The sequence below is a fragment of the Eptatretus burgeri genome, chromosome 13 (assembly GCF_056783735.1).
Source record: "Eptatretus burgeri isolate ZD-2024b chromosome 13, Ebu_testis_v1, whole genome shotgun sequence".
Lineage (NCBI taxonomy): Eukaryota > Metazoa > Chordata > Myxini > Myxiniformes > Myxinidae > Eptatretus > Eptatretus burgeri.
Genome location: NC_140973.1, coordinates 45,913,721 through 45,936,220, shown reverse-complemented (window position 1 = coordinate 45,936,220; position 22,500 = coordinate 45,913,721). Strand labels below are relative to the sequence as shown.

Here is a 22,500-nt window from a genome sequence, read left to right as displayed (position 1 = left end):
GCCTCAACCGCCTCAGCCCGCATACGTCCACCACCTCAATTAACCCGCGTCTGTCCACCTGCCTCAATCAACCCGCGTCTGTCCACCCGCCTCAATCAACCCGCGTGTGTCCAAGTGCCTCAATCAACCCACATCTGCCCACCCACCCCAATCAACCCACATCTGTCCACCTGCCTCAATCAACCTGCGTTCGTCCATATAGCTTGTCGCAGTGCCAAAAGACAGCTTACACAAGGGATACACAAGGAAACCCAGACAGACTGGAAGCTGCTGCATGATCAACGGTCTGCATAATATGAATTTTGAATGCCAGCTCACCCTCAAGAAGCTCAACAGGGACATCCTGCACAAACTGCTCCCACCAACGGCGATGGTTGGGGCGCAACGTCCACTCCTGGATCTCAAACTTGCAAAGTCGTCCAGCCAAATACATCACAGCCACACCGATGATCTCTGGCTCCCACTGCAGGCACAATGTTGTGCATAGGCTGAGGGACAGACAGGAAGGACATTCAGCTTGGTTCCAACAGGCTTTTACCGATTAAGAATGAAACATTAAATAATTTTCAAGAATTATATTTTATTTATATCACAGATCTGCGCAAATAATGTCAATTACATGCATTGGTTTCATCAATGTTAAACAAGGTATTTTGTGAATCAAAACACTGCAAAGGTACTTGGTTAATGGCATCAAGTCAAAATATCATGAACTATGACCATTATTCATTGGGCAAAATTTTAATGGCAAGTATATATTTGTGGAGGTGGCTCTTTGAAATAAGGGGATGTAATATGTAGATGTACCATGCTGTGCAAATAATGGAAAGTCAGTGCTGGATCTTCTGAAAGCGTCTGCATTTTCCTCTTGTTAAATTCACTCAGTCAACACAAAATAATGGTACCTGTCATTAACGAATGTCCAAGCCATCTGCACTAATCTCTGCAGCTTGTTCTTATCACCTGCATGAGAAATGAGCATAAACTTGGGGTCATGTACAAGAAAGTTTGGGTGACCACTCTGGGAAAAGCTCATTCAACTTGAACTCTCAGGTCATGTACTTGTATACCTTTGAGCTGCTTTGCGTACTTCAGGAGGAACTGGTATGGATGTTCCAACTGTAAGTCAAACTTGATCGTTTGAAGGAGAATTCTTTCCAACACCATCACTTCCTCCTGGCAACAGCAGCAGTGAATGCATTAATGTCCCAAAAAGATCACTACAAGTCCAAAGGAAAAGATTGAAAGAAATGTTTGCTACATTTTTCAAATTACACAGTGTATGTTTTGGCTCAAGGCAGGCTGACATCACACCAAGTAGACTGCCTTGCCTGAGAATATTTGGATTAAAAAAAAAAAAAAACATCTTGCAGGAATTTTTTTTGAAGAATCTACAAAATAGAATTTGATGCGAACGTATCGATGGATATGCCTCAGCATTAGACGTCAACCCACTGTAACGTTTGATTTTAATCAAAGGTCACATGAGAGAGAGCGGAAGAGGGAAGAGAGAGATAAGTAGAAATAGAGGCAATGTCACATGCTTCCAACTCAAATTATGGTCTGCAAAATGATTTTCAAAGGGCACATGACCTTTGACCCATTGAATCCAACATTGAATCAATGAATCTTTGTATCGCCTTCAGCTGCAGAGACATTGTAAGATCAGGTCAGGCCAGATGAGATCTGTGACTTGCTACAGATACCACGTAAACCTGAACGAACCTGTTTCATGGTCGGGTTGTCGGCGACTGAACCATCTCCCCCACCAGATTTCCTGGTGAGGAGGGTGCATGGATATGGACACCCAGCAGGACTAAAAACAAAACCGGTCAAAAGACGGAGGTGCCCCTTGTGAGCTAACCACCATCCATATCTGGTGCCCGACTGCATATGCGGACGTCCTCCTGCAGTGGGTAACCTTTCCCAGGAGGTTTGTGGCAGGATTTGCATTCCGGCTCCCGTAAAACTCTTCACTCCGCAAAACAATAAAAATGCAAAGAAAACTGAAAACCCACTCCGTGGGAGTACCTCCTGTGCGGTTGCCCTTTACAGGGCAGCTCACCAGATGATGGGATTGGAACAACGTCTTCAGGATCCCCACTCTTTAATGATAGGAGGGAAAACATGAGGTAACCTTACCGGGTTGGATTGTGGTGGTGTGTGTCAGGGTGGTGCTGAGGAGTCGTCCACGAGACGGCGGTCCCTTCGGGTGGGTGCCTGGAATGTCCTATCCCGAAGAGAATATGATTACCTGTCTCTGTTATTATCTGAGCTCCACCGCTTGAACATCAGTATCGCAGCACTCTCTGCCACTGCCACGAAAGTTGATTTTTATGCTCAGGTTCGGAGACAGGATAGCGGTGAGATCATGGCGGGTGATTACATCTATGACTGGTCTGGCCGTTCTGATGGTTACCATGCCAAAGGAGTTGCTGTAGCTGTGTCCAATAAGTTGACGTTGTTTGTTGTTGTTGTTTGCGAACAGGCTGAGTGGGGATTTGGGGGTCTGAGTGCTGTGGGGAATCCTGAAGAGTTGTGAAGTGCCTTCACGACTAGCATCCTTGATGTTGCAGGCAGATGTCTTGGAACCCACCATCAAGCAAAGAGGAACTTTGTATCCCAACGAAAACTGAATGCCATTGACCAGTCGCAGAGCAAGGCTTAATAGCAGAGCTGAGCTGTTCAAGGAGCTGAGGCATAAAACTGTATGTGCAGAGGATGGACAAGTAGGCCTATGGATGAGGAATCTGTGAAGGGGTAGAGCATCACCGATGGATGAGTGTTTCTCATTCTGCTTACAGAGGAATTCACGCATTGCATTCCTCCAAGCCCGTCCCTCCGTGTGCTGCTGTTAGAGCAGAGGGCGGTGGACTCTTGACAGAGGAATCCAAAGTGAAGATACGCTGGGCCGGTTACTTTGAGAGGCTGTACCAGGCTGATCCACGGGCTGAGTTGGATGTCAGGTTATAAATACCCCCCAATCAACTGCGAACCACCTTCATTTGTTAAAATAGGCTGCGTGAACCAGTTGAAGGGGGTGGGGCAAAGCCCCAGGGATCTGTGGCATCCAGGGATCTTCTCAAAGCTGGTGGAAATGCTGTAATGGTATCATTACATGCAGTTCTGTGCTCTGTTTGGAGCACAGGCAATCCCACCTGACTGGAAAAGGGGCCTCGTTGTCCCTCGCTGGAAAGGGTAAGGTGAACGCCAGGACTGAAAAAATGCCAGGAGTTTCAGCAGGGGCTGCTTGCAGCCTGTGTTGATCTCTGCAAAGCATTTGAATCAGTGAATTGGGATGCCCTCTGGAGGATTCTTGGTCTTCGCGGGGTGCCACGAAAGTTGATCAATCTCATTTCTGAACTATACTCTGGTACAGAGAGTGCCGTTGGGTGTGGTGGTTCCATCTCTGACCTATTTACAGTTGGTACTGGAGTTTGTCAGGGGTGTGTATTGACCCCTACACTCTTCAACACTTGCATGGACTGGATTTTGGGGAAGATGTCAGAGATCAAGCTGCGGTGCATCGCTTGGGAATGTCAAGATCTCTGACCTTGATTTCGCAGATGATGCAGTCATCCTTGTGGAAACACTGGATGTCCTTTTAAGGGCCCCCAAGACACTGAATGAGGAATGGGAGCCGCTGAGATTACGAGTTTCCCGAGTCAAAACAAGGATCCAGGCTTTCAATGACATCTTCAATGCTGCCATTTTGTCTGTACCTCTTTCTGGTGAGGAGTTTGAGGTCACAGAGAGATTCACTTACTTTGGCAGTGTTATTCCTGTCTCTGCACGTTGTGAGCCAGAGGTCAATAGATGTCTGGGTCGTGACTGGGGAGTCATGGATTCACTGGATCATGGGTTGTGGTGCTGTCATTACCTGTGCCTGCATGGTGTTGACTTCATGGTTAGGGTGGTGGGCTTGGGATCCTAGGATCCCGAGTTCAAATCCCACTGGGATGTTGAATTAACACCAAGTGGGGTTGAATCTGCCTGTCATCCTTCCGAGGTCAGCAAAATGAGTACCAGCTTGCTGGCATCCTGTGTCGGAGTGGCGACCCATCCAGGATTTTGCCCAACAGCCAATGAGACTGCTTTGGCAGCACCAACGCTCTGCACAGAGTATGGTCGAAATGGATGGATGGATGGATGGATGGTTCCTGTGCAGGAGGACTAAAGTCCAAGTCTTTCGGTCCTTGGTGCTTCCAGTCTTGCTCTACGGATGTGAGACTTGGACCCTGACAAAAACTTAATTCCTTCAGTACCAGGTCTCGACAGAGAATCCTTGGCAATCGCTGGTCAGACTGTGTCCAACGAGCGGTTGCTTTGACTCAAATGAGATTTGTTACCTGTATAGTCTGAGAGCATCAGCAGCGGCTATATAGACATGTGGCTCGATTTCCTGACGCTGATCCTGCTTACCAGATTCTCTCAGTGAGGGAGCCTCATGAGTGGAGAAGACCAACAGGACGACCGCGTGCCTCGTGTTTGCAGCAGGTTGATCGGCATCTCAAGGAGATGGGGATGGCCAGACGGAGGCCCCAGAGTACCAACGGAAAGTCGACGCAGCGACACGCTGTTCCCATACTCAACCTGTCTTTGTCTTTCAGTCTATAACTGAGCCAAGTTTGGTTGAAATCTCTTCAGTGGAGTTCACAAATTATTGTGGTACCAAAAATATTACAAATTCAAGATCATATGCCCTTTTGAACCTAAAATCTTAATCAAACCATCAATGTATTACTTTTTCTACTTGTGAAAATTATCTTTAAAGGTTCACAAGGTATTGCAGTAACAAGGATTTTTAATTGAAGGCCGCATTAACTTCCGGATGAGACCTTCAACCTTTAGAAATGAAAATCGAATCGGTCCATTTTAGTACTGCAATCCATACTTGTGCCATATTTGGTTGGAATCTCGGCAGTGTTTTGAAAGTTATCATGGGAACAAAAAGCCGATTAACAGATGGATGGACGGATAACCCCAAAACATAATGGCTCTGGCCCTTGGCTATGGATAGGGAAAACAAATTAATAGGGAAAACAGAGGAAGCACTTCAACATGTTAGGAAACAATACAAACTAGAAGGGCACTTGGCAGAGCACATACCTCCGCCACTCATTTCCTGATCCACAAGAACATATCCGGCCCAATACATTTTTCAAATACCATGCTATATATAGTTTTTGTCCCCATCGCTCAATGGTGAAGAATCACTTAAAAAATATCAGATCCGAGTCCGGATCTTCACCAAAATCGAATCAATTTGTCCTTGCCACACACACAACCTGTCCACCAAGTTTTGTCTCAATCCGTCCACAACTTTATGAGGTATCCTGTTATCTATCGGTTTAGCCCGATCTCTCCATGGTGAAGAATCGCTTTAAAAATTATCAGATCCAGATTCGGATCTTCACCAAAATTGAATCAATTATTCCTTGTCACACATCCAACATGTCCACCAAGTTTCGTCCGAATCCGTCCACAACTTTTTGAGATATCGTGCTTTCCATCAATTTTGGCCCCATCTCTCAATGGTGAAGAATCATTTTTAAAATTATAGTAGTCAGATCCGGATCCAGATCTTCACCAAAATGTAATCAGTTCAACCTTGTCACACACCCAACCTGTCTACAAAATTTCATCCGAATCCGTCCACAACTTGTTGAGATGTCCTGCACACAAACAAACATACAAACAGACAGAAAGGGGTGAAAACATAAGGGACATTTTCACAAAAGCGGGTCAGGTAACGGGAAAGACCATCCGAGAATTTTTATCAAGCATATATTGCCCGGTCAGAAAAGCCTGGTGTTGGCGCAGTGGTTAGGGCAGTGGCTTGAGACCCAAAAGGTCCTGAGTTCAAGCCCCGTTGGGATACTGAATTAATATATAAATAAAAACCAAGTCAAAAACACCAGGGGGTTGACTCAGCCTGACATCCTTCTGAGGTCGGCAAAATGAGTATCAGTTGTACTGGGCCCGGCGTATGCCCCGGTTAGAATCGGTGTACCATATCCCTGTGTGTCGTAAGAGGCGACCAGGGTTGCGTCAGGAAGGGCATCCGGCGTAAAAACCTCTGCCAAATCATTATGCGGACGACAAAACGAATTTCCATACCGGATGGGTCGAGGCCCGGGTTACCAACGACCGCCACCGGTACCGGTGGTCAGCAGGGTACCAGTGGAAATTGTGCTACTGCTGGGCGAAGGAGGAGAAGGAGACGGGGAAGGCGAGTCCAGAGGCAGTGGGAGAGGGGGAAGGGTACAAGTGTGGAGGAGAGAGTTGGAACTCTGAATGTTGGGATGATGACTGGCAAAGGGCGAGAGTTGGCTGATATGATGGAGAGAAGAAAGGTGGACATACTGTGTGTACAAGAGACCAAGTGGATGGGGAGTAAGGCGAGGAGCATGGAGGTGGTTTCAAACTGTTCTACCATGGTGTGGATGGAAGGAGAAATGGTGTCGGGGTAATCCTGAAGGAAGATTATGTCAAGAGGGTATTGGAGGTGAGGAGAGCGTCTGACCGAGTGATGAGTGTGAAGTTGGAAATTGAAGGGGTGATGATGAATGTCATCAGTGCATATGCCCCACATATGGGGTGTGAGATGGAGTATAAACAAGATTTCTGGAGTGAGTTAGATGAAGTGGTGGAGAGTGTATCCAAGGATGAAAGAGTGGTGATTGGAGCAGATTTCAATGGGCATGTTGGGGAAGGGAATAAAGAAGATGAGGAGGTGATGGGTAGGTACAGTCTCAACAAGAGAAATGTGGAAGGGCAAATGGTGGTAGAGTTTGCAAAAAGAATGGAAATGGCAGTGGTAAATACGTATTTCAAGAAGAAGGAGGAACACAGGGTGACGTACAAGAGTGGAGGAAAGTGCACACAGGTGGATTACATCTTAAGCAGGAGATGCAACCTGAAAGAGATTAGAGATTGTACGGTGGTGGCAGGGGAGAGTGTAGCTCGACAGGATCGATTGGTGGTCTGTAGGATGACTTTAGAGGTGAGGTTGAGGAAGAGAGTGAGGGCTGAACCAATGACCAGATGTTGGAAGCTGAAGGAGGAAGACTGTTGCGTGAAATTTAGGGAGGAGGTGAGACAGGCGTTGGATGGTGGTAAAGATGGGTGGGATGATTGGGCAACTACAGCAGAAGTGGTGAGGGAGATAGCTTGGAAGGTACTTGGTGTGACATCTGGACAGAGGAAGGAAGATAAGGAGACTTGGTGGTGGAACGAGGAAGTACAGGAAAGTATAAGGAAGAAGGGGTTGGCGAAAAGGAAGTGGGATAGTCAGAGAGATGAAGAAAGTAGGCAGGAGTACAAGGAGTGGTGGCGAAAGGCAAAAAGAGAGGTGGCAAAGGCCAAGGAAAAGGCATATGACGAGCTGTATGAGAAGTTGGACACAAAAGAAGGGGAAAAGGATTTATACCGATTGGCAAGACAGAGGGACCGAGCTGGGAAGGATGTGCTGCAGGTTAGGGTGATAAAGGACACAAATTGGAATGTGCTGACGAGCGAGGAGAGTGTGTTGAGAAGGTGGATGGAGTACTTTGAGGAGCTGATGAATGAAGAAAATGAGAGAGAGAGAAGGTTGGAAGAGGTGGAGATAGTGAATCAGGAAGTGGGGTGGATCAGTAAGGATGAAGTGAGGACTGCTATGAAGAAGATGAAAAGTGGAAAGGCGGTTGGCCCAGATGATATACCAGTGGAGGCATGGAAGTGCTTAGGAGAGATGGCAGTGGGGTTGTGAACCAGATTGTTTAATAAAGTCTTGGAAAGTGAGAGGATGCCGGAGGAGTGGAGATTAAGTGTACTGGTTCCGATTTTCAAGAATAAGGGTGATGTGCAGAGCTGTGGAAATTACAGAGGGATAAAGTTGTTAAGCCACACCATGAAGGTGTGGGTAAGAGTAGTGGAAGCTAGGTTGAGAAAAGAGGTGACGATCTGTGAGCAGCAATATGGGTTTATGCCAGGAAAGAGCACCACTGATGCGATGTTTGCTTTGAGAATGTTGATGGAGAAGTATAGGGAAGGCCAGAAGGAGTTACATTGTGTGTTTGTGGATTTAGAGAAAGCTTTATGATAGGGTGCCAAGAGAGGAGTTGTGGCATTGTATGAGGAAGTCGGGAGTGGTGGAGAAGTATGTGAGGATCGTGCAGGATATGTATGAGGACAGTGTGACAGCGGTGAGGTGTGCGGTAGGAATGACGGACCGGTTTAAGGTAAAAGTGGGATTGCACCAAGGATCGACTCTGAACCCTTTCTTGTTTGCAATGGTGATGGACAGGTTGACAGACGAGATCAGACTGGAGTCTCCATGGACTATGATGTTCGTGGATGACATCATGATCTGTCGGGAGAGGAGGGAGCAGGCTGAGGCGAGCCTCGAGAGGTGGAGGTACACACTGGAGAGAAGGGGAATGATAGTCAGTCGGAGTAAGACGGAGTACATGTGCATAAATGAGAGGGAGGGTGGTTGTATGGTGCAGTTGCAAGGAGTTGAGGTGGGGAAGGTGGATGGGTTTAAATACTTGGGATCAACTGTCCAAAGCAACGCAGAGTGTGGGAGAGAAGTGAAAAAGAGAGTGCAGGCAGGATGGAGTGGTTGGAGAAGAGTTGCAGGAGTGATTTGTGACAGCAGGGTAGCTGCAAGAGTTAAGGGGAAAGTATACAAGACGGTAGTGAGACCAGCTATGTTGTATGGTTTGGAGGCGGTGGCACTAACAAGAAGACAGGAAGCGGAGCTGGAGGTGGCAGAGTTAAAGATGCTGCGATTCTCGTTGGGAGTGATGAGGATGGATAGGATAAAAAATGAGTATATTAGAGGCACAGCGCAGGAAGGACGGTTAGGAGACAAAGTGAGAGAGGCGAGATTGAGATGGCTTGGACATGTGCACAGGAGGGAAGCGGAGCATATCGGGAGAAGGATGTTGAAGATGGAGCCGCCAGGCAGGAGGAGAAGAGGAAGGCCAAAGAAGAGGTTCATGGATACGGTGAGGGCGGACATGCGGGTGGTTGGAGTGTCAATGGAAGATGAGGAGGATAGAGCGAAATGGAGACGGTTGATCCGCTGTGGCGACCCCTAACGGGAGCTAGCCGAAAGAAGAAGAAGATATTGCCCAGTCAGTACAGAGGCCTTCTGGTGATCCTGCGTTGCTGACATCATTTGAACATTTTTCTAGGCCTTAAAAGGGGTTCAAGCACTATTTCAAGAATATCAAAGAAAGTTGATTTTTTATTTTGTTCTTTACCGTTACCTGACCCGCTTTTGTGAAAATGTCCCATAACCTCCTTCACCTTTGGTGGCAGAAGAAATAAAAATGGATGGGGAATGTGCCAATGATCTGTCTCTGTCACAAACCTTTTTCTACAACAGTTTCACTGTCCAGGAACAACCGGAATAGAATGAAGAAATAGTCTTGCTTGTGAAGGCTAGCATTGATTAACATACCCAAACCAACGTTCTATTGATTTAATCTACAGGAACACAACTTCTTCAAAAAAAAAAACATCTTGCCAAAAGGTGACCACCTGTGACTTATTTAAGGTCACACTGAGATGAACAGAGCTGCTATCCACCAGGAGCGACCCCTTGAGGAATATCTGCCTACGAGAGATTCCGATGAGAATCGTTCTACAGAGTAACCATGAAAAAAAATCCCGTTTTTTTGTCATGACGTCATCAAATGACATCATCGCGTCAAACTTTTAACAGATCTGGAAAGCACTTATCAAGTGCTTTCATATGAGGTATTACTCGATATGGTATCTAAGATTTCAAAATTTGACCTTGGGGTCAAAAACTTTCGACATCCAGCGCTAACCATGAAGATCAAGGCCGATCGCCACCAAAAATTAATCAGCTGAGCGCCAGACCATGAACTTTCGTCCCATGAAGTTTGAAGACAATCCGATCAAAATTACTCAAAAAATAAGGGTTTCGTCGACTCCCCTGATTTGCGACAAAGTAACCTTGACCTTTGACCTTGAAAATTTTATGCGCTGAAAGGGACCTCTATAGGGCTCCGATATGCGAAGTTACAAAAATTTCCAATGATAACTGTGCTCTGCAGAGTGATCGATATGTGATTTCAGACAAACAAAAAAAAAATAAAAAAAACATACAAGCTGACTAACATATCTTGCAAAAACTTCGTTTTGGCAAGATAATGAAGCTTTTATAGAGTCAGGCTGGGCAAGATAGCCTCGAGGCATGTATACTCACCTCTGAGCAGTCTCACCTCGGTTTGTATCTCAGCCCAGATATAAACTGCCATCCTGGTGTTTTGTCGTCTCGGCGAGCCATCAATGTACATGCCGTCCCTTGGATGGGCATTAAATAGGCACCCTGCCTGCCGGCATTAGTTGGTGGATGTTAACGATCCCAGGGTTCAACATGGACATCGTGAAGAGTAGGCGAGCTATCACTTGCACCCTGAACAAACCAAATTGCCATGTATAAGCCACCCTCGTTTATAAACCGCACCATCATTTTGCGTTCTTTCCCATGAATAAGGTACATGGAAAAGAAGAAAGTGGGAAGGGGACTGAATTCCTTTAAACATTCTTTCTTGTCCATTTGCAGCCATTAAATGAGCCTTTTGTTACAAGCATTAGCTTACAATTCATGCCGAAGCTTTTTAGCTGAAGCCCAGAAAGTTCTCGTCATTGAAGAGCACACGCAGCTCTTCAACCGAGTATGAATAGATGAGGTCATCATCGCCGCTCTCTTCGCTTCTCAAGTCGCCACCAGATGGCTCCTCACAGAACATGTTACCCTGTCCCGTCAAGGCAGTTAGATAAACAGCACTTCAAGAAGGCCCAATGGATGATCACTGATGGCAGTTCCTCCCACACCTTCACTATCTAAGAACAGATGGTTGGAAGGTCGACCTTTCTTATACGTCCTCCCTTGGTGTCGGTCTTATCTCCCTCGATCATCCACTCTGACCAGCAGCGCTGTGTGTTTTATATGGGTGTGTTTTATAGACGCTGCCACTGCTATCTTGTACTTTAAACAGTAAATGGTACAAACCCGACACCGCTCATCCACGGATATTTCTCATATCTCTATTATAATACCAAGCTTGCACACTAAAAACTCGGCTCGCCGTCACACGATCCCTATGAAATTGCAGTGGCACTTAGCGGACATGCCGACAATGTTTGGGAAGTCTTGGCATTCCATAGTACCACTTGCATTTTGCACGATGCATATTTTTGTTATTCCCCGTGTACGGTCTGTCGTCTGCTACCAGCTATGTTGTACTGCTATCCCGTGCATGTGCACGGGTATCGCTAGTATCCTGTATTTTCTTGAGTGCGATTTACATTTAGGAACAGAACAATTATGTTTAACCATCATGAAATTGACAATTTTTCTTTAAATGCTGAAAATTACGTTTAAAGACTATTTGAGTTACAGATTTTGCACTAGCAATGGCAGGTTAAAAGTGCCTGGCGAGCAGAACCGAGTCACTGAAAAAAACACACACACACACACACACACACACACACACACACACACACACACACACACACACACACACACACACACACACACACACACACACACACACACACACACACACACACACACACACACACACACACACACACACGCACAAGCCCTCATTTCGCATTCATACGTCATTTTGAAAACCCCACAATGGAATGGAAGGGAATGAAGAAGAGAATATTTTACACTTTAGGTGCTCTTCCATACATACCAGGTGATCCTTCAAATTTTTTAATCTAAATAAAATACAAGCCTAACAATGAATCATCTGTCAATATACCATTTAGTATACGTATGGAGATTTCTCATACACAAAAAGGGGCTTTTGTCTGGCAAATGCTGATCAATTAAATAAAATAAAATAAAAACATACCTTTGGGTCCTCTCCAAACTGTGCAAACTGCACGTCACTGAGCAAGCTGCGCGCTGTCTTGATTATATCCTTGCACTTCTTAGGCGTCTCTTCTACCTTTCCCGCCAGGAAGAGGCAGCAGGCGGCTGTCACCTGCAAGCAAAGTAACTCTCAAATAGAGAAATAAAACTTTCCTAATTGAAACTACCCATTAGTTTACAGGTTTGTTTGTTTTTTTTGAGCTGTTCCATCTCATTCTCATTCCTCATTCCCAATACACCCTCCTGGCCATCCATCATCCTATTACCTCAACTAATAATCAACATCATAATCATTGCCTCCAATAAGCCTTCTCCATCAAAGAGATCCATCACCTTATCCTTTTACTCTCTTGGTGTATTGTTCGCAGTCAAACATTACCCAAAGAAAATGCCTTCCAAGTCATGGGAGCAAGTTTCTTGTCGATCCAAGATAATCTCTATGACTTAGAGTTAGAGCTCAAAACACTTACATAGCGTGGAAACTGCTTGAAGGAGTGGAACATGTAAAACCTGTGAAAGTAAACAATCCCAGTGGCCAAAGTGTCGTAGTGTCTGCTCCGTTGTCAAGGCAAACCAAAACTCACGTGTGTGGTTGCATTACACAAATAAGTGCAACTAAGAATTACAATAACTCCAGCATCAAGATATGACAATTAATGAAAAAAAAATTGGGGTTTTTTTTTTCCCACAAGAGCGAGGCTTATGGAAGAGAAATGTTAAACTTCCATGGGAGTAGCAGGACAAAAATTACACACAACCAGCAAATGAATAAACAGTAAAGAAAGAGAGAGAGAAAGAGAGAGAGAAAGAGAGAGAGAGAGGTAGAGAGGTAGAGAGGTAGAGAGGTAGAGAGGTAGAGAGGTAGAGAGGTAGAGAGGTAGAGAGATAGAGAGAGAGAGGTAGAGAGAGAGAGAGAGGTAGAGAGAGAGGTAGAGAGAGCGAGAGAGGTAGAGAGAGCGAGAGAGGTAGAGGTAGAGAGAGAGAGAGCGAGAGAGGTAGAGAGAGCGAGAGAGGTAGAGGTAGAGAGAGAGAGAGCGAGAGAGAGAGAGAGAGAGGTAGAGAGAGAGAGAGAGAGAGAGAGAGAGAGAGAGAGAGAGAGAGAGAGAGAGAGAGAGAGAGACCGAGAGAGAGAGAGAGAGACCGAGAGAGAGAGAGAGGTAGAGAGAGAGAGAGGTAGAGAGAGAGAGATAGAGAGAGAGAGAGAGAGAGAGAGAGAGAGAGACAGAGAGAGAGAGAGAGAGAGAGAGAGAGGTAGAGAGAGAGAGAGAGAGGTAGAGAGAGAGAGAGAGAGAGAGAGGTAGAGAGAGAGAGGTAGAGAGAGAGAGAGAGAGAGAGAGAGAGAGAGAGAGAGAGAGAGAGAGAGAGAGAGAGAGAGAGAGAGAGAGAGAGGTATAGAGAGGGAGAGAGAGAGAGAGAGAGAGAGGTAGAGAGAGAGAGAGAGGTAGAGAGAGGTAGAGAGAGAGGTAGAGAGAGGTAGAGAGAGAGAGAGAGAGAGAGAGAGAGAGAGAGAGAGAGAGAGAGAGAGAGAGAGAGAGAGAGAGAGAGAGAGAGAGGTAGAGAGAGAGAGTCAGAGAGAGAGAGAGAGTCAGGGAGAGAGAGAGAGTGAGAGAGAGGCAGAGAGAGCCAGAGAGAGTCAGAGAGAGGCAGAGAGAGCCAGAGAGAGTCGGAGAGAGGGAGGGGGAGCCAGAGAGAGAAAGAGAGAGTCAGAGAGAGTCAGAGAGAGTCAGAGAGAGTCAGAGAGAGTCAGAGAGAGTCAGAGAGAGTCAGAGAGAGTCAGAGAGAGTCAGAGAGAGTCAGAGAGAGGCAGAGAGAGGCAGAGAGAGGCAGAGAGAGGCAGAGAGAGGCAGAGAGAGGCAGAGAGAGGCAGAGAGAGGCAGAGAGAGGCAGAGAGAGGCAGAGAGAGGCAGAGAGAGAGAGAGAGAGAGAGAGAGAGAGAGAGAGAGAGAGAGAGAGAGAGAAAGGGCATGTACCAAAGGATGTATGGTTGTGTTGACAAGGTCAATTCCACTATTTTGTTCATGTAATAAACCATTAGTATCAGATGCATGATGCAAGAGAATAAAAGATATACACAATCACCCTGGAACAATACATGTACAGGATACAGGCCAAGTTTTGTGCCCACGTCGAATATGAAGCGAGCTCCTTCTCGGCGGTACCGTGCCTCAGTCATAGAATCCAATCCCTCCACATGTGAGGGGGTATGCACCCTCTCCTTCTTATCCCAATACCAACATGGCATTCGCTGATCGTACTTTCCCAAGCTGCAGGTCATTGTGAAAGAATGCAAACTCTGTTTTGTTTGATGTCACCAACAAAAAACCCTGTCGCAGACAGAATCGCAAGATCAACAGAGGGTTAGAATCATGAAAAAAAATAAATAAAAAAAACATACTGAACCATAATATTCTTCCTTCTCTGCCAATCATACTTTTTCTACATAATTTCAATACTTATCAAACCCACGTGATTATGACTCCTTGCCCTTAGTGGAGAGTTCATGGGGACAGTTCTCACAAAATCCCTACTTTCGTTCTCTCCACATTAACCCAATAATTCCACACTTTTCACAAAGAGTATTCATTCTCGGACTGTTGCAAGAAAACAGAAAATTACAGAACAAACAAACAACAAAAATCTAACAATATTCACTCAATCAGAACGTAATACTGATTGCCCACCTTTCACTACATGAGGCAGAAGGAACAAGGTTCTACATCGATTTAAAACATCAACCCCGAGTCCTTGTTCCCGCAGATAGAATCGATAACAAGGGACAATAACTTGAATTAAATTTAAACTTACAGCTCAATTATTGGACATTCAACAGCACACCTTTACTCTTCAGGAAGTTTCTCGCTTGAATAATTTTAGTAGAATTGAGCTAATGTGGATATGGCCACATCTATATTATAAAGCAAGAGTGTCTGTCTATCCATCTGTCTGTCTGTCTGTCTGACTCTGAACTACTCCCTCAGTTTTGGGGCGAGCCACGCCAAACCTTCTGGGGAGGGTTTTGGTGTCCTTTGGTGGGTGGGAGGTTTCATAAATGCCTCAATAAAATTATGATTTTGAGTTTCGATCAGTACGAAGCTGCTCCCGACCCGGATATAACATCAGAATGGCGTTTCTCTTCGTTTACTTCAGGAGTGTTTGTAATATTGTATTTTGTTATATTAATGGTACAGTGTTACTTTGTGATTGGAATGATGCTGTTTGGTAGAGATACTGAGTTTAAAGGAAATCAGGAAATTACGTGAGGGTTTCCACCCGTGACATTCGTGGATTCAGCATTTGCAGTTTTGCCATCGTAAATCATAGAATTATTACCGACCTTGCTAAAGGCCCTGTCACACCTTGAAGATTTAGCCAGCGTATGCCTGACGTATGCAAAATTTGGCTAAAACGCTGGGACAGGTCGAATACGTTATGGGTAAGTTTGTATACGTTAAGAGCACGCTGGCATACGTCGTAGTACGCCGAGGTGTTAGACAAATTTTCCATGCTTGAAATTTTGACGTATGCCTGCGTATGACTCACACGTTCCACATAATGCTGGCCATAAGTTGTAGGCACGTTACGCGATCGTTGACACACGTTACTTGTAAGTTACTCATAAGTCAAAACACGTCGAGGTAATGTTTAGCATACCCAAAACTTATTTCTAACCTATGAGTAACGTGTTGTAGGCACGTTACGCGATAGTTGACACACGTCGACAAACGTTGCTTGTAAGTTACTCATAAGTCGAAACACGTCAATGTAATGGTTAGCGTCAGTGTTCGACTCCCTGGTGTTTTTTTATTTTTATCTTGCCAAAACGAAGTTTTTGCAAGATATGTTAGTCAGCTTGGATGTTTTTTTTGTTTGTTTGTTTGTTTGTCTGTAATCACGTTTCTAAAATTCTGCAGAGCACAGTTATCATTGGAAATTTTTGTAACTTCGCATATCAGAAGTCTATAGAGGTCCCTTTCAGCGCACAAAATTTTGAAGGTCAAGGTCAAAGGTCAAGGTCACCTTGTCGCAAATCAGGGGAGTCGACGAAACCCTTATTTTGAGTAATTTTGATCGGATCGTCTTCAAACTTCATGGGAATATAGTTCATGGTCTGGCGCTCAGCTGATTAATTTTTGGTGGCGATTGGCCTTGACCTTCATGGTTAGCGCCTGAGGTCAAATTTTCAAGTTTTTGGAACCATATCGTGTAGTACCTCAAATTGAACACCTCGATGAGTGCTTTCTAGATGTCAAGCTTGAGACAATATGACGTCATTTGGTGACGTTATGAGGCAAACGCATATTTTTCATGGTTACTCTGTAGAACGATTCTCATCGGAATCTCTCGTAGGCAGATATTCCTCAAGGAGTCGCTCCTAGTGAATAGCAGCTCTGTTGACATCAGTGTGACCTTAAAGAAGTCACACGTGGTCACCTTTTGGCAAGATACGGGTCACCCTGCGGGTGACATTGGTTTATTTGTTTGTTTGTTTGTTTGTTTGTTTATGAACAGTATTACGGAAAAACTCCTTGACGGATTTCGACGAAACTTGGTGGGGGGATTAGGTATGGTCCAAGGATCATGCCATTAGATTTTGGACTTGGTCCAAAATCCAATATGGCCGTTATGGCAGCGATTTTGAAAAAATATTTGAATTTTTTTTTTTGCATTTCCACATGTTTTAAGTGATTTCCAACCCCCCCTCCCCAAAAAAATTGTTAGAGAAAAAAATTCTTTTGCAACTTTTTTTTCAACAAAATTTCGATTTTTTTTTTCTTTTGCATTTCTTCATGTTATAAGTGATTTCCAACAAAAAACATGCCAAAATTATAATTGCGGCTGATTTTGGAACTTCAGGTGGATATACCCACGTAAAATCAATTTCTGTCTCAAGGAATCTAGTTATTAGGAATGAATTGAGTATGTAAAATTTAAAATTAAAATGGAAAGTTGCAAACTATAACTCTATGAGCACTGTTGACGTCAAATTGAATGAATAGGATATCAGGTTCACTTGAGTGACCTTGCAGTATTGGCGGCGGAGGTTTTGCACTCTACCGAGTGCTCCCCCTCTAGTTTGACAGCTGTGTTTCTTTTTTACTGATTGTGTAGGTTCTACCTGTAGCAGTTTTTGGTTCTACGGAAAGAAGTATATCAGAAATGTCTAAAATGCAGTGATCTTCAATGTCAGAAAAAAAAGAAACTATTTGCGGGCCCGTTTGGATGAAGAAAATTCACTCACTTCATGAGTGTCCTGAAAGGCTTCCATGATGCAGGCAAGCCACCATTTTCCATCAGTGCACTGTGACATAACCTGAGAGTTTCCCGTTAAAAGTTGGTGTAGATTTTGAAATAGCTGACTCGGTAGGTGTTCCTCGCTAAGGCTGAATTCACGTACTTGAAGAGCAATTTCAGAAATAGGGATGAAAGCATGAAGTTTTTGAGTTCCAGCTATGGTTTTGGCCGTTTTTAACCTTTCTTCCAGATTTCGTTCTTCCTCGTCATACGCCTCTTGGATCCCATAACCGAACTTCATTTCATTCAAAACATTTTCAGCAAAGGCGAAAAGATCTTTTGGAGAAATAATTTGACTGTTGTAAGGTCTACGCAGGCTCTCACGTGTTGCTTCTCTTTTGACTGTATCTCCCACGCCATCTGAAGGGCCCTTGCCATGATTTGTGGCAAAAAAATGCCATTCTGCGTCAATACCATACTCTGATTTGTGATGACATAGGTTTATGAAGGCTTTGCAGTTCTTTTATTGGCCAGCACAACCGTCTGAGAAATAGTGAAGTTTCTTTACATTTCCAAAGCTAGATTTCAAGTGTTCAATGAGCATTCTTTGGAAGAGGTGGACTGAGACGTCATGAGTATTGCATTCTGATATAATCGTGAACGAATCGTGGTTTAATTTGCCATCATCCGATTTGAAATAGTAAACCCAGGGGTGAATTGTCGTTTGAGAGCAGTTCCAATGGAATCCTTGGACCGCATCCTGTACGACATACGAATAGTTCTCTGAGAAGTCTCCAATAATGACAAATTCTCCTTCACCGACCTCGTCTTTCTTATTTTTCAGAAACTGAGATTGGGCCTTGGCAATGAAGTTGTGTCTGACGAATTTCACCGCACGTTCACAGAATTGATTAATGAATTCTTCCAAAGGCAGGACCATGGAGCTCAGTTCAGATCTGTCGGTGGATGTCCACCGTTTAAACTGAATTTCATCAATATCCTCTAGTTCATAAGCACTCAGTCGCTCGGTTTTGAAGTCTTCAATTGATGGGCAACTTTCACAAGTTCTGAAATAACATGCCGGTTGTGGGGGTTACAAACTATGCGTGCTATCACATGATGATAGATAGGAAGTTCGGCTATCTGTGGCATTTTGGAACCAATCATCATGAGTTTCACATTTTGATGTATCGTACATACACATACACTGTGTGTGCCGCCTGAACCGACAAGGACACACTCCGAGGAACGGAGCATGGCGAACTTCGCGAATCCAACTTTCAAGCAGGGTTTTTCTCTTTGAATTTCTGAAACAGTTGATTGAGATTGTTTAGTACCAGGCGCTATTGAATTTTATCTTTTCCATGTTCATTCCTGACCACCACACAGTCCTTTTTTCCCGGCATTATTCGGCTGACTTCATCACTTCGGTAAAATTCGGTCACGGCGGATTTCACTTTGTCAGGAAATATTTTACTCTGTTTGGGATTTGGAGACGATAGCATACCATTTTCTTTCTCTAAATTTTTGGCTTGCACAGCCATTCTTTGGGAGCAACTGAATTCACTCATCATCCCTCTGATGCTCATATTCCTAGCAAATATTGTCAGTATACGTATTTGCTCTGAACGGCTTGAAACAACGTATTTTTCTTTCAGGCTTTTGATCACCTCTGGCATGCAGTTTTCATCACATTTTGACGCTGTATTTTTTGTTTTCTCCGCAGTGCTTGGTCCAGCAACTAGTTCTAATTTCTTTCGCACAGAATCTTCCACTTTACTTCGCTTTTCAGGAACGTACCCTGGGTTCCTTTCCGCCTTTGGTTTGTCGAATGGGCTTTCGCCTATCATCGATAACGACTGGTTTAATAAGTCAACTTCTGCTTCTCGCTCAAAAACCTCCTCGTCCTCATCTGTCGAAATAGATTCTGCAATGCCTTCGATAGTACCTTCTGATGATAATTTTGAACTGGTCGAAGATGATTCTTCAATACGCTCTGGTGACAACTGAGAAAGTTTTTTTTCTGCACGAAGTACAAAGTCTGTCATCTTTTTTTCACCTTTGAAGAAAATTTCATCAACATATCATTTGACACATTGTGAAGATCTTTTCGTTGTTTCGTTTTATGGCAGCTGAACGGATCACAACAGTATTTTCGGAACTCGTTTCAATCTTCGGTCGCCATGCTTACCGCAAAATATGCAAAAACTGAGATTAGCCCATTTATAACTTAATTCGATGATGGTTATACAAAAAATGTACACTTAAAAATCAATAGACACAATTGGCAGAATAATTTTCGCAAATGATGCAATATATTGTTATGGCTTCCCGCCCGTCGGTGTGCGGGCGACCGCTCTTAGTCAAAGGCGGCCGCTCTCGCCCACCTAACGGGCAAACCTAGTCGCAGCTTTCGGAACAACGCCAAAATCCAGCTACGGGTGTGTTTTTAATCACACCACAGCCTTGTCAATACTCTACCCGCGCTACAGAGTCCGATCACCAAATGGTCGATTTACCTAATTAATCGCGCGGGTAGACTACCGAGAGACTGTACCTCAACGGGGCCTGCTTGGAAACGAGCCGCTTAAGCAGCTCACCCCGTTTTGTGATAACCAAGCGGGGTATTATCGCAAAGCCCCATTGGACCTGATTCTTTTATCAGCTATTAAAAAGCCAGCTAGTATTCCGAACTTAATTATGGCAGTTCAATGAGGGAAAGGACGCAACGAACGCGTGAACATTTAAACAATGACATTTATTTCACACCCGTAAGCAGTCATACAGTCATGTATGCAACCAATACACGTATGCAATCATGCAGTCATGTATGCAACCAATGCACGTATGGGACAAAACACGAGTAACTAGAGGGGGAGCACTCGGTAGAGTGCAAAACCTCCGCCGCCAATACTGCTGGGTCACTGAAGTGAACCTGATATCCTATTCATTGTAGGTCAAAACGGATCAGACTCCACTGAACCACAATTGAATAAACTAAACTAGATCGACGCGCATGTAGAAATGCCAAAAAAATAAAATCGAAATTTTTTTGAAAAAAAAAGGTGCAAAATTTGCTTGTTTTTTTCTCTAACAATATTTTTGGGGGGGTTGGAAATCACTTAAAACATGTAGAAATGCAAAAAAAATCAGATATTTTTCAAATAAGATCGAATTTTTTTTGAAAAAAAAGTTGCAAATTTTTTTTTTCTCTAACAAATTTTTTTTTGGGGTTGGAAATCACTTAAAACATGTAGAAATGCAAAAACAAAAATTCAAATATTTTTTCAAAATGGCCGCCATTGCGGGCATATTTGACTTTGGACCAAGTCCAAAATCTAATGGCATGATCCTTGGACCATACCTCATCCCCCCACCAAGTTTCGTCGAAATCCGTCCAGGAGTTTTTTCCGTAATACTGTTCACAAACAAACAAACAAACAGGGGTGAAAACAGTAACCTCCGTCCATCTTTGATGGTGGAGGTTAACAAAGCCTACAGCCGTTCTATTATTATTTATTTACATGCACTGAACAGTTCTACTTAACGGACTTGGCGCCACATCATTCATGCAAAGAAAACCCCGGAAAGAAAAGGGCAAGAACTGGGCCTCGTGGGCCTTTAATAGTTCACGGAGCTGTGAAGACCGCATGAGCTCCGAGAGGCCGCGCTGGTTACCTGCCACCTTTGTGGCGACTCGCTGGGCGCTCATCGACATCCCGTCCACACGGCAGCTGGCGTGACCACGGCTTGGGCCCAGGCCTCGTCGTGCGGCCCGGTCGATCGGGCTGAGTGGACAACGCCTCAGAGGAATGAACGGGCCTTTGCTCTTTCAGAGTTGATGCTCTCTTAAGAACCCGCCCGTTCTTCAGCGTAGTTTGGACTGTCCCGGGGCCCGATCACCTCAGACCGTTATGCCGCTGGTTGGCGACTCCTCTCCGGCCTCTCTCCAGCGACCCACTGTTCGGCACAGCACGGCATGGCAGGCCACGCTCCTAGCTCCAGTCTCTTCTGCTCTCTCCAGCTCCTAACCGACTGCAGACTCCAGACTGACCCAGCTCCCAACGCGACTCCACATAACTGCGCGCTTGGCGTCTCAGTGCGCCCTTACATTGGATCCGTGAGGCGAGGTTTTGATCTCCGATCTCTCACCTCTGACCCCCCGCTGGCTCCGCCCCTTTTGATCTTTTGATCCGAATTGTCGCGAAGCTTGGAGAGAGCGGACGTGGGTGAAATCATCGACCCTCGCCCCAACGAAGGAGTCTCCGCATCTGGTGGCAGTTGTTGTTCGTTCAGGACGCTGTTGCCGGTCACAAGATGGCGGCGTTCGTGAAGATGAAGGTAAGGCGATGTTTGTTGTGGCATAGGTGGTGAGGGGATGTCGTGGTGGTTGTTGTGGAGATGGTTGATGAGAGCGATGTTTTCGTTGTGGAGAGGTTTGATGAGAGGTTGTTGAGGAGATGGCGAGATGTCGTGGTTAGCTTTGTGGAGATGTGGTTGGTGGTGGTTGTGATGATTGTTGTTGTGAAGGCAGTTGTGGGGAAGGTGGCTGTGGTTGTTGAGATGCGGTTGGTGGTGGTTGTGATGGTTGAGAGGCAGTTGGTCCAAAATAAAAATAGCAAAAGAAAAACACTACCTCAAAGATCACAGCACCGTTACACGAATAAATCCCTCTCGATACCGGTGGGGAAAACTAATCTGAACACGCACTTATCGACATAACTTATCTCTGGGATACCTGAATGGTGTTCTGTGAATTTCCACGACCGTAACACTATATATATATATATATATATATATATATATATATATATATATATATATATATATATATATATATATATATATATATATATATATATATATATATATATATATATATATATATATATATATACATACACATACATACATGAGGCCCCGCGAGGAGGAGTGATGTAAGCGACATTTTTTAATGATACAATGATGATAGGCTCGGATGATAGGGTAAGGGTTAAAATAGTGCTATATGGCATTAACTCCAAAATGGCCGATGTGTCCCTTAAATCACTCCTCCTCGCGGCACCTCATACATACATTTTCATATATAAACCAGTCCAGAGATGATGATTGTCAATTTCAGACATAAAGTCACCTGCCAGCAGGTGACGTCATTGGAACGATGACGGCAAACGTCGCCCAATGTCGAATCAAGAATTAGTGATATGTGGACCCCAAACAATAAAACCATCATCACACTTGAACCCATTGAGATCCCATTTTCATTGATGCTGAGGGGTTGGAGTATATGAAGGGGTATTCTCACACACAAAAAATAAATAAATAAATAAATAAATAAATCGGGACCATTGCTT

The 22,500-nt window shown here is 44.5% G+C and overlaps 1 protein-coding gene across 2 annotated transcripts in view; it reads right to left on the bottom strand.

The window, feature by feature from the left end:
• CCNK (cyclin K) overlaps positions 1 to 22,500 on the bottom strand; it is a 50,287-nt gene that overhangs the window by 22,543 nt on the left and 5,244 nt on the right. For both annotated transcript variants that reach the window (XM_085852288.1, XM_085852289.1), the window contains exons 2-7: positions 14,020 to 14,238; positions 12,385 to 12,466; positions 11,895 to 12,026; positions 1,071 to 1,176; positions 906 to 963; positions 319 to 488 (exon numbers count right to left, since the gene is read on the bottom strand). In XM_085852288.1, the coding sequence (XP_085708414.1) occupies positions 319 to 488; positions 906 to 963; positions 1,071 to 1,176; positions 11,895 to 12,026; positions 12,385 to 12,466; positions 14,020 to 14,189 (718 nt within the window). In that variant the 5' untranslated portion in view covers positions 14,190 to 14,238. The remainder of the gene's footprint in view (positions 1 to 318; positions 489 to 905; positions 964 to 1,070; positions 1,177 to 11,894; positions 12,027 to 12,384; positions 12,467 to 14,019; positions 14,239 to 22,500) is intronic.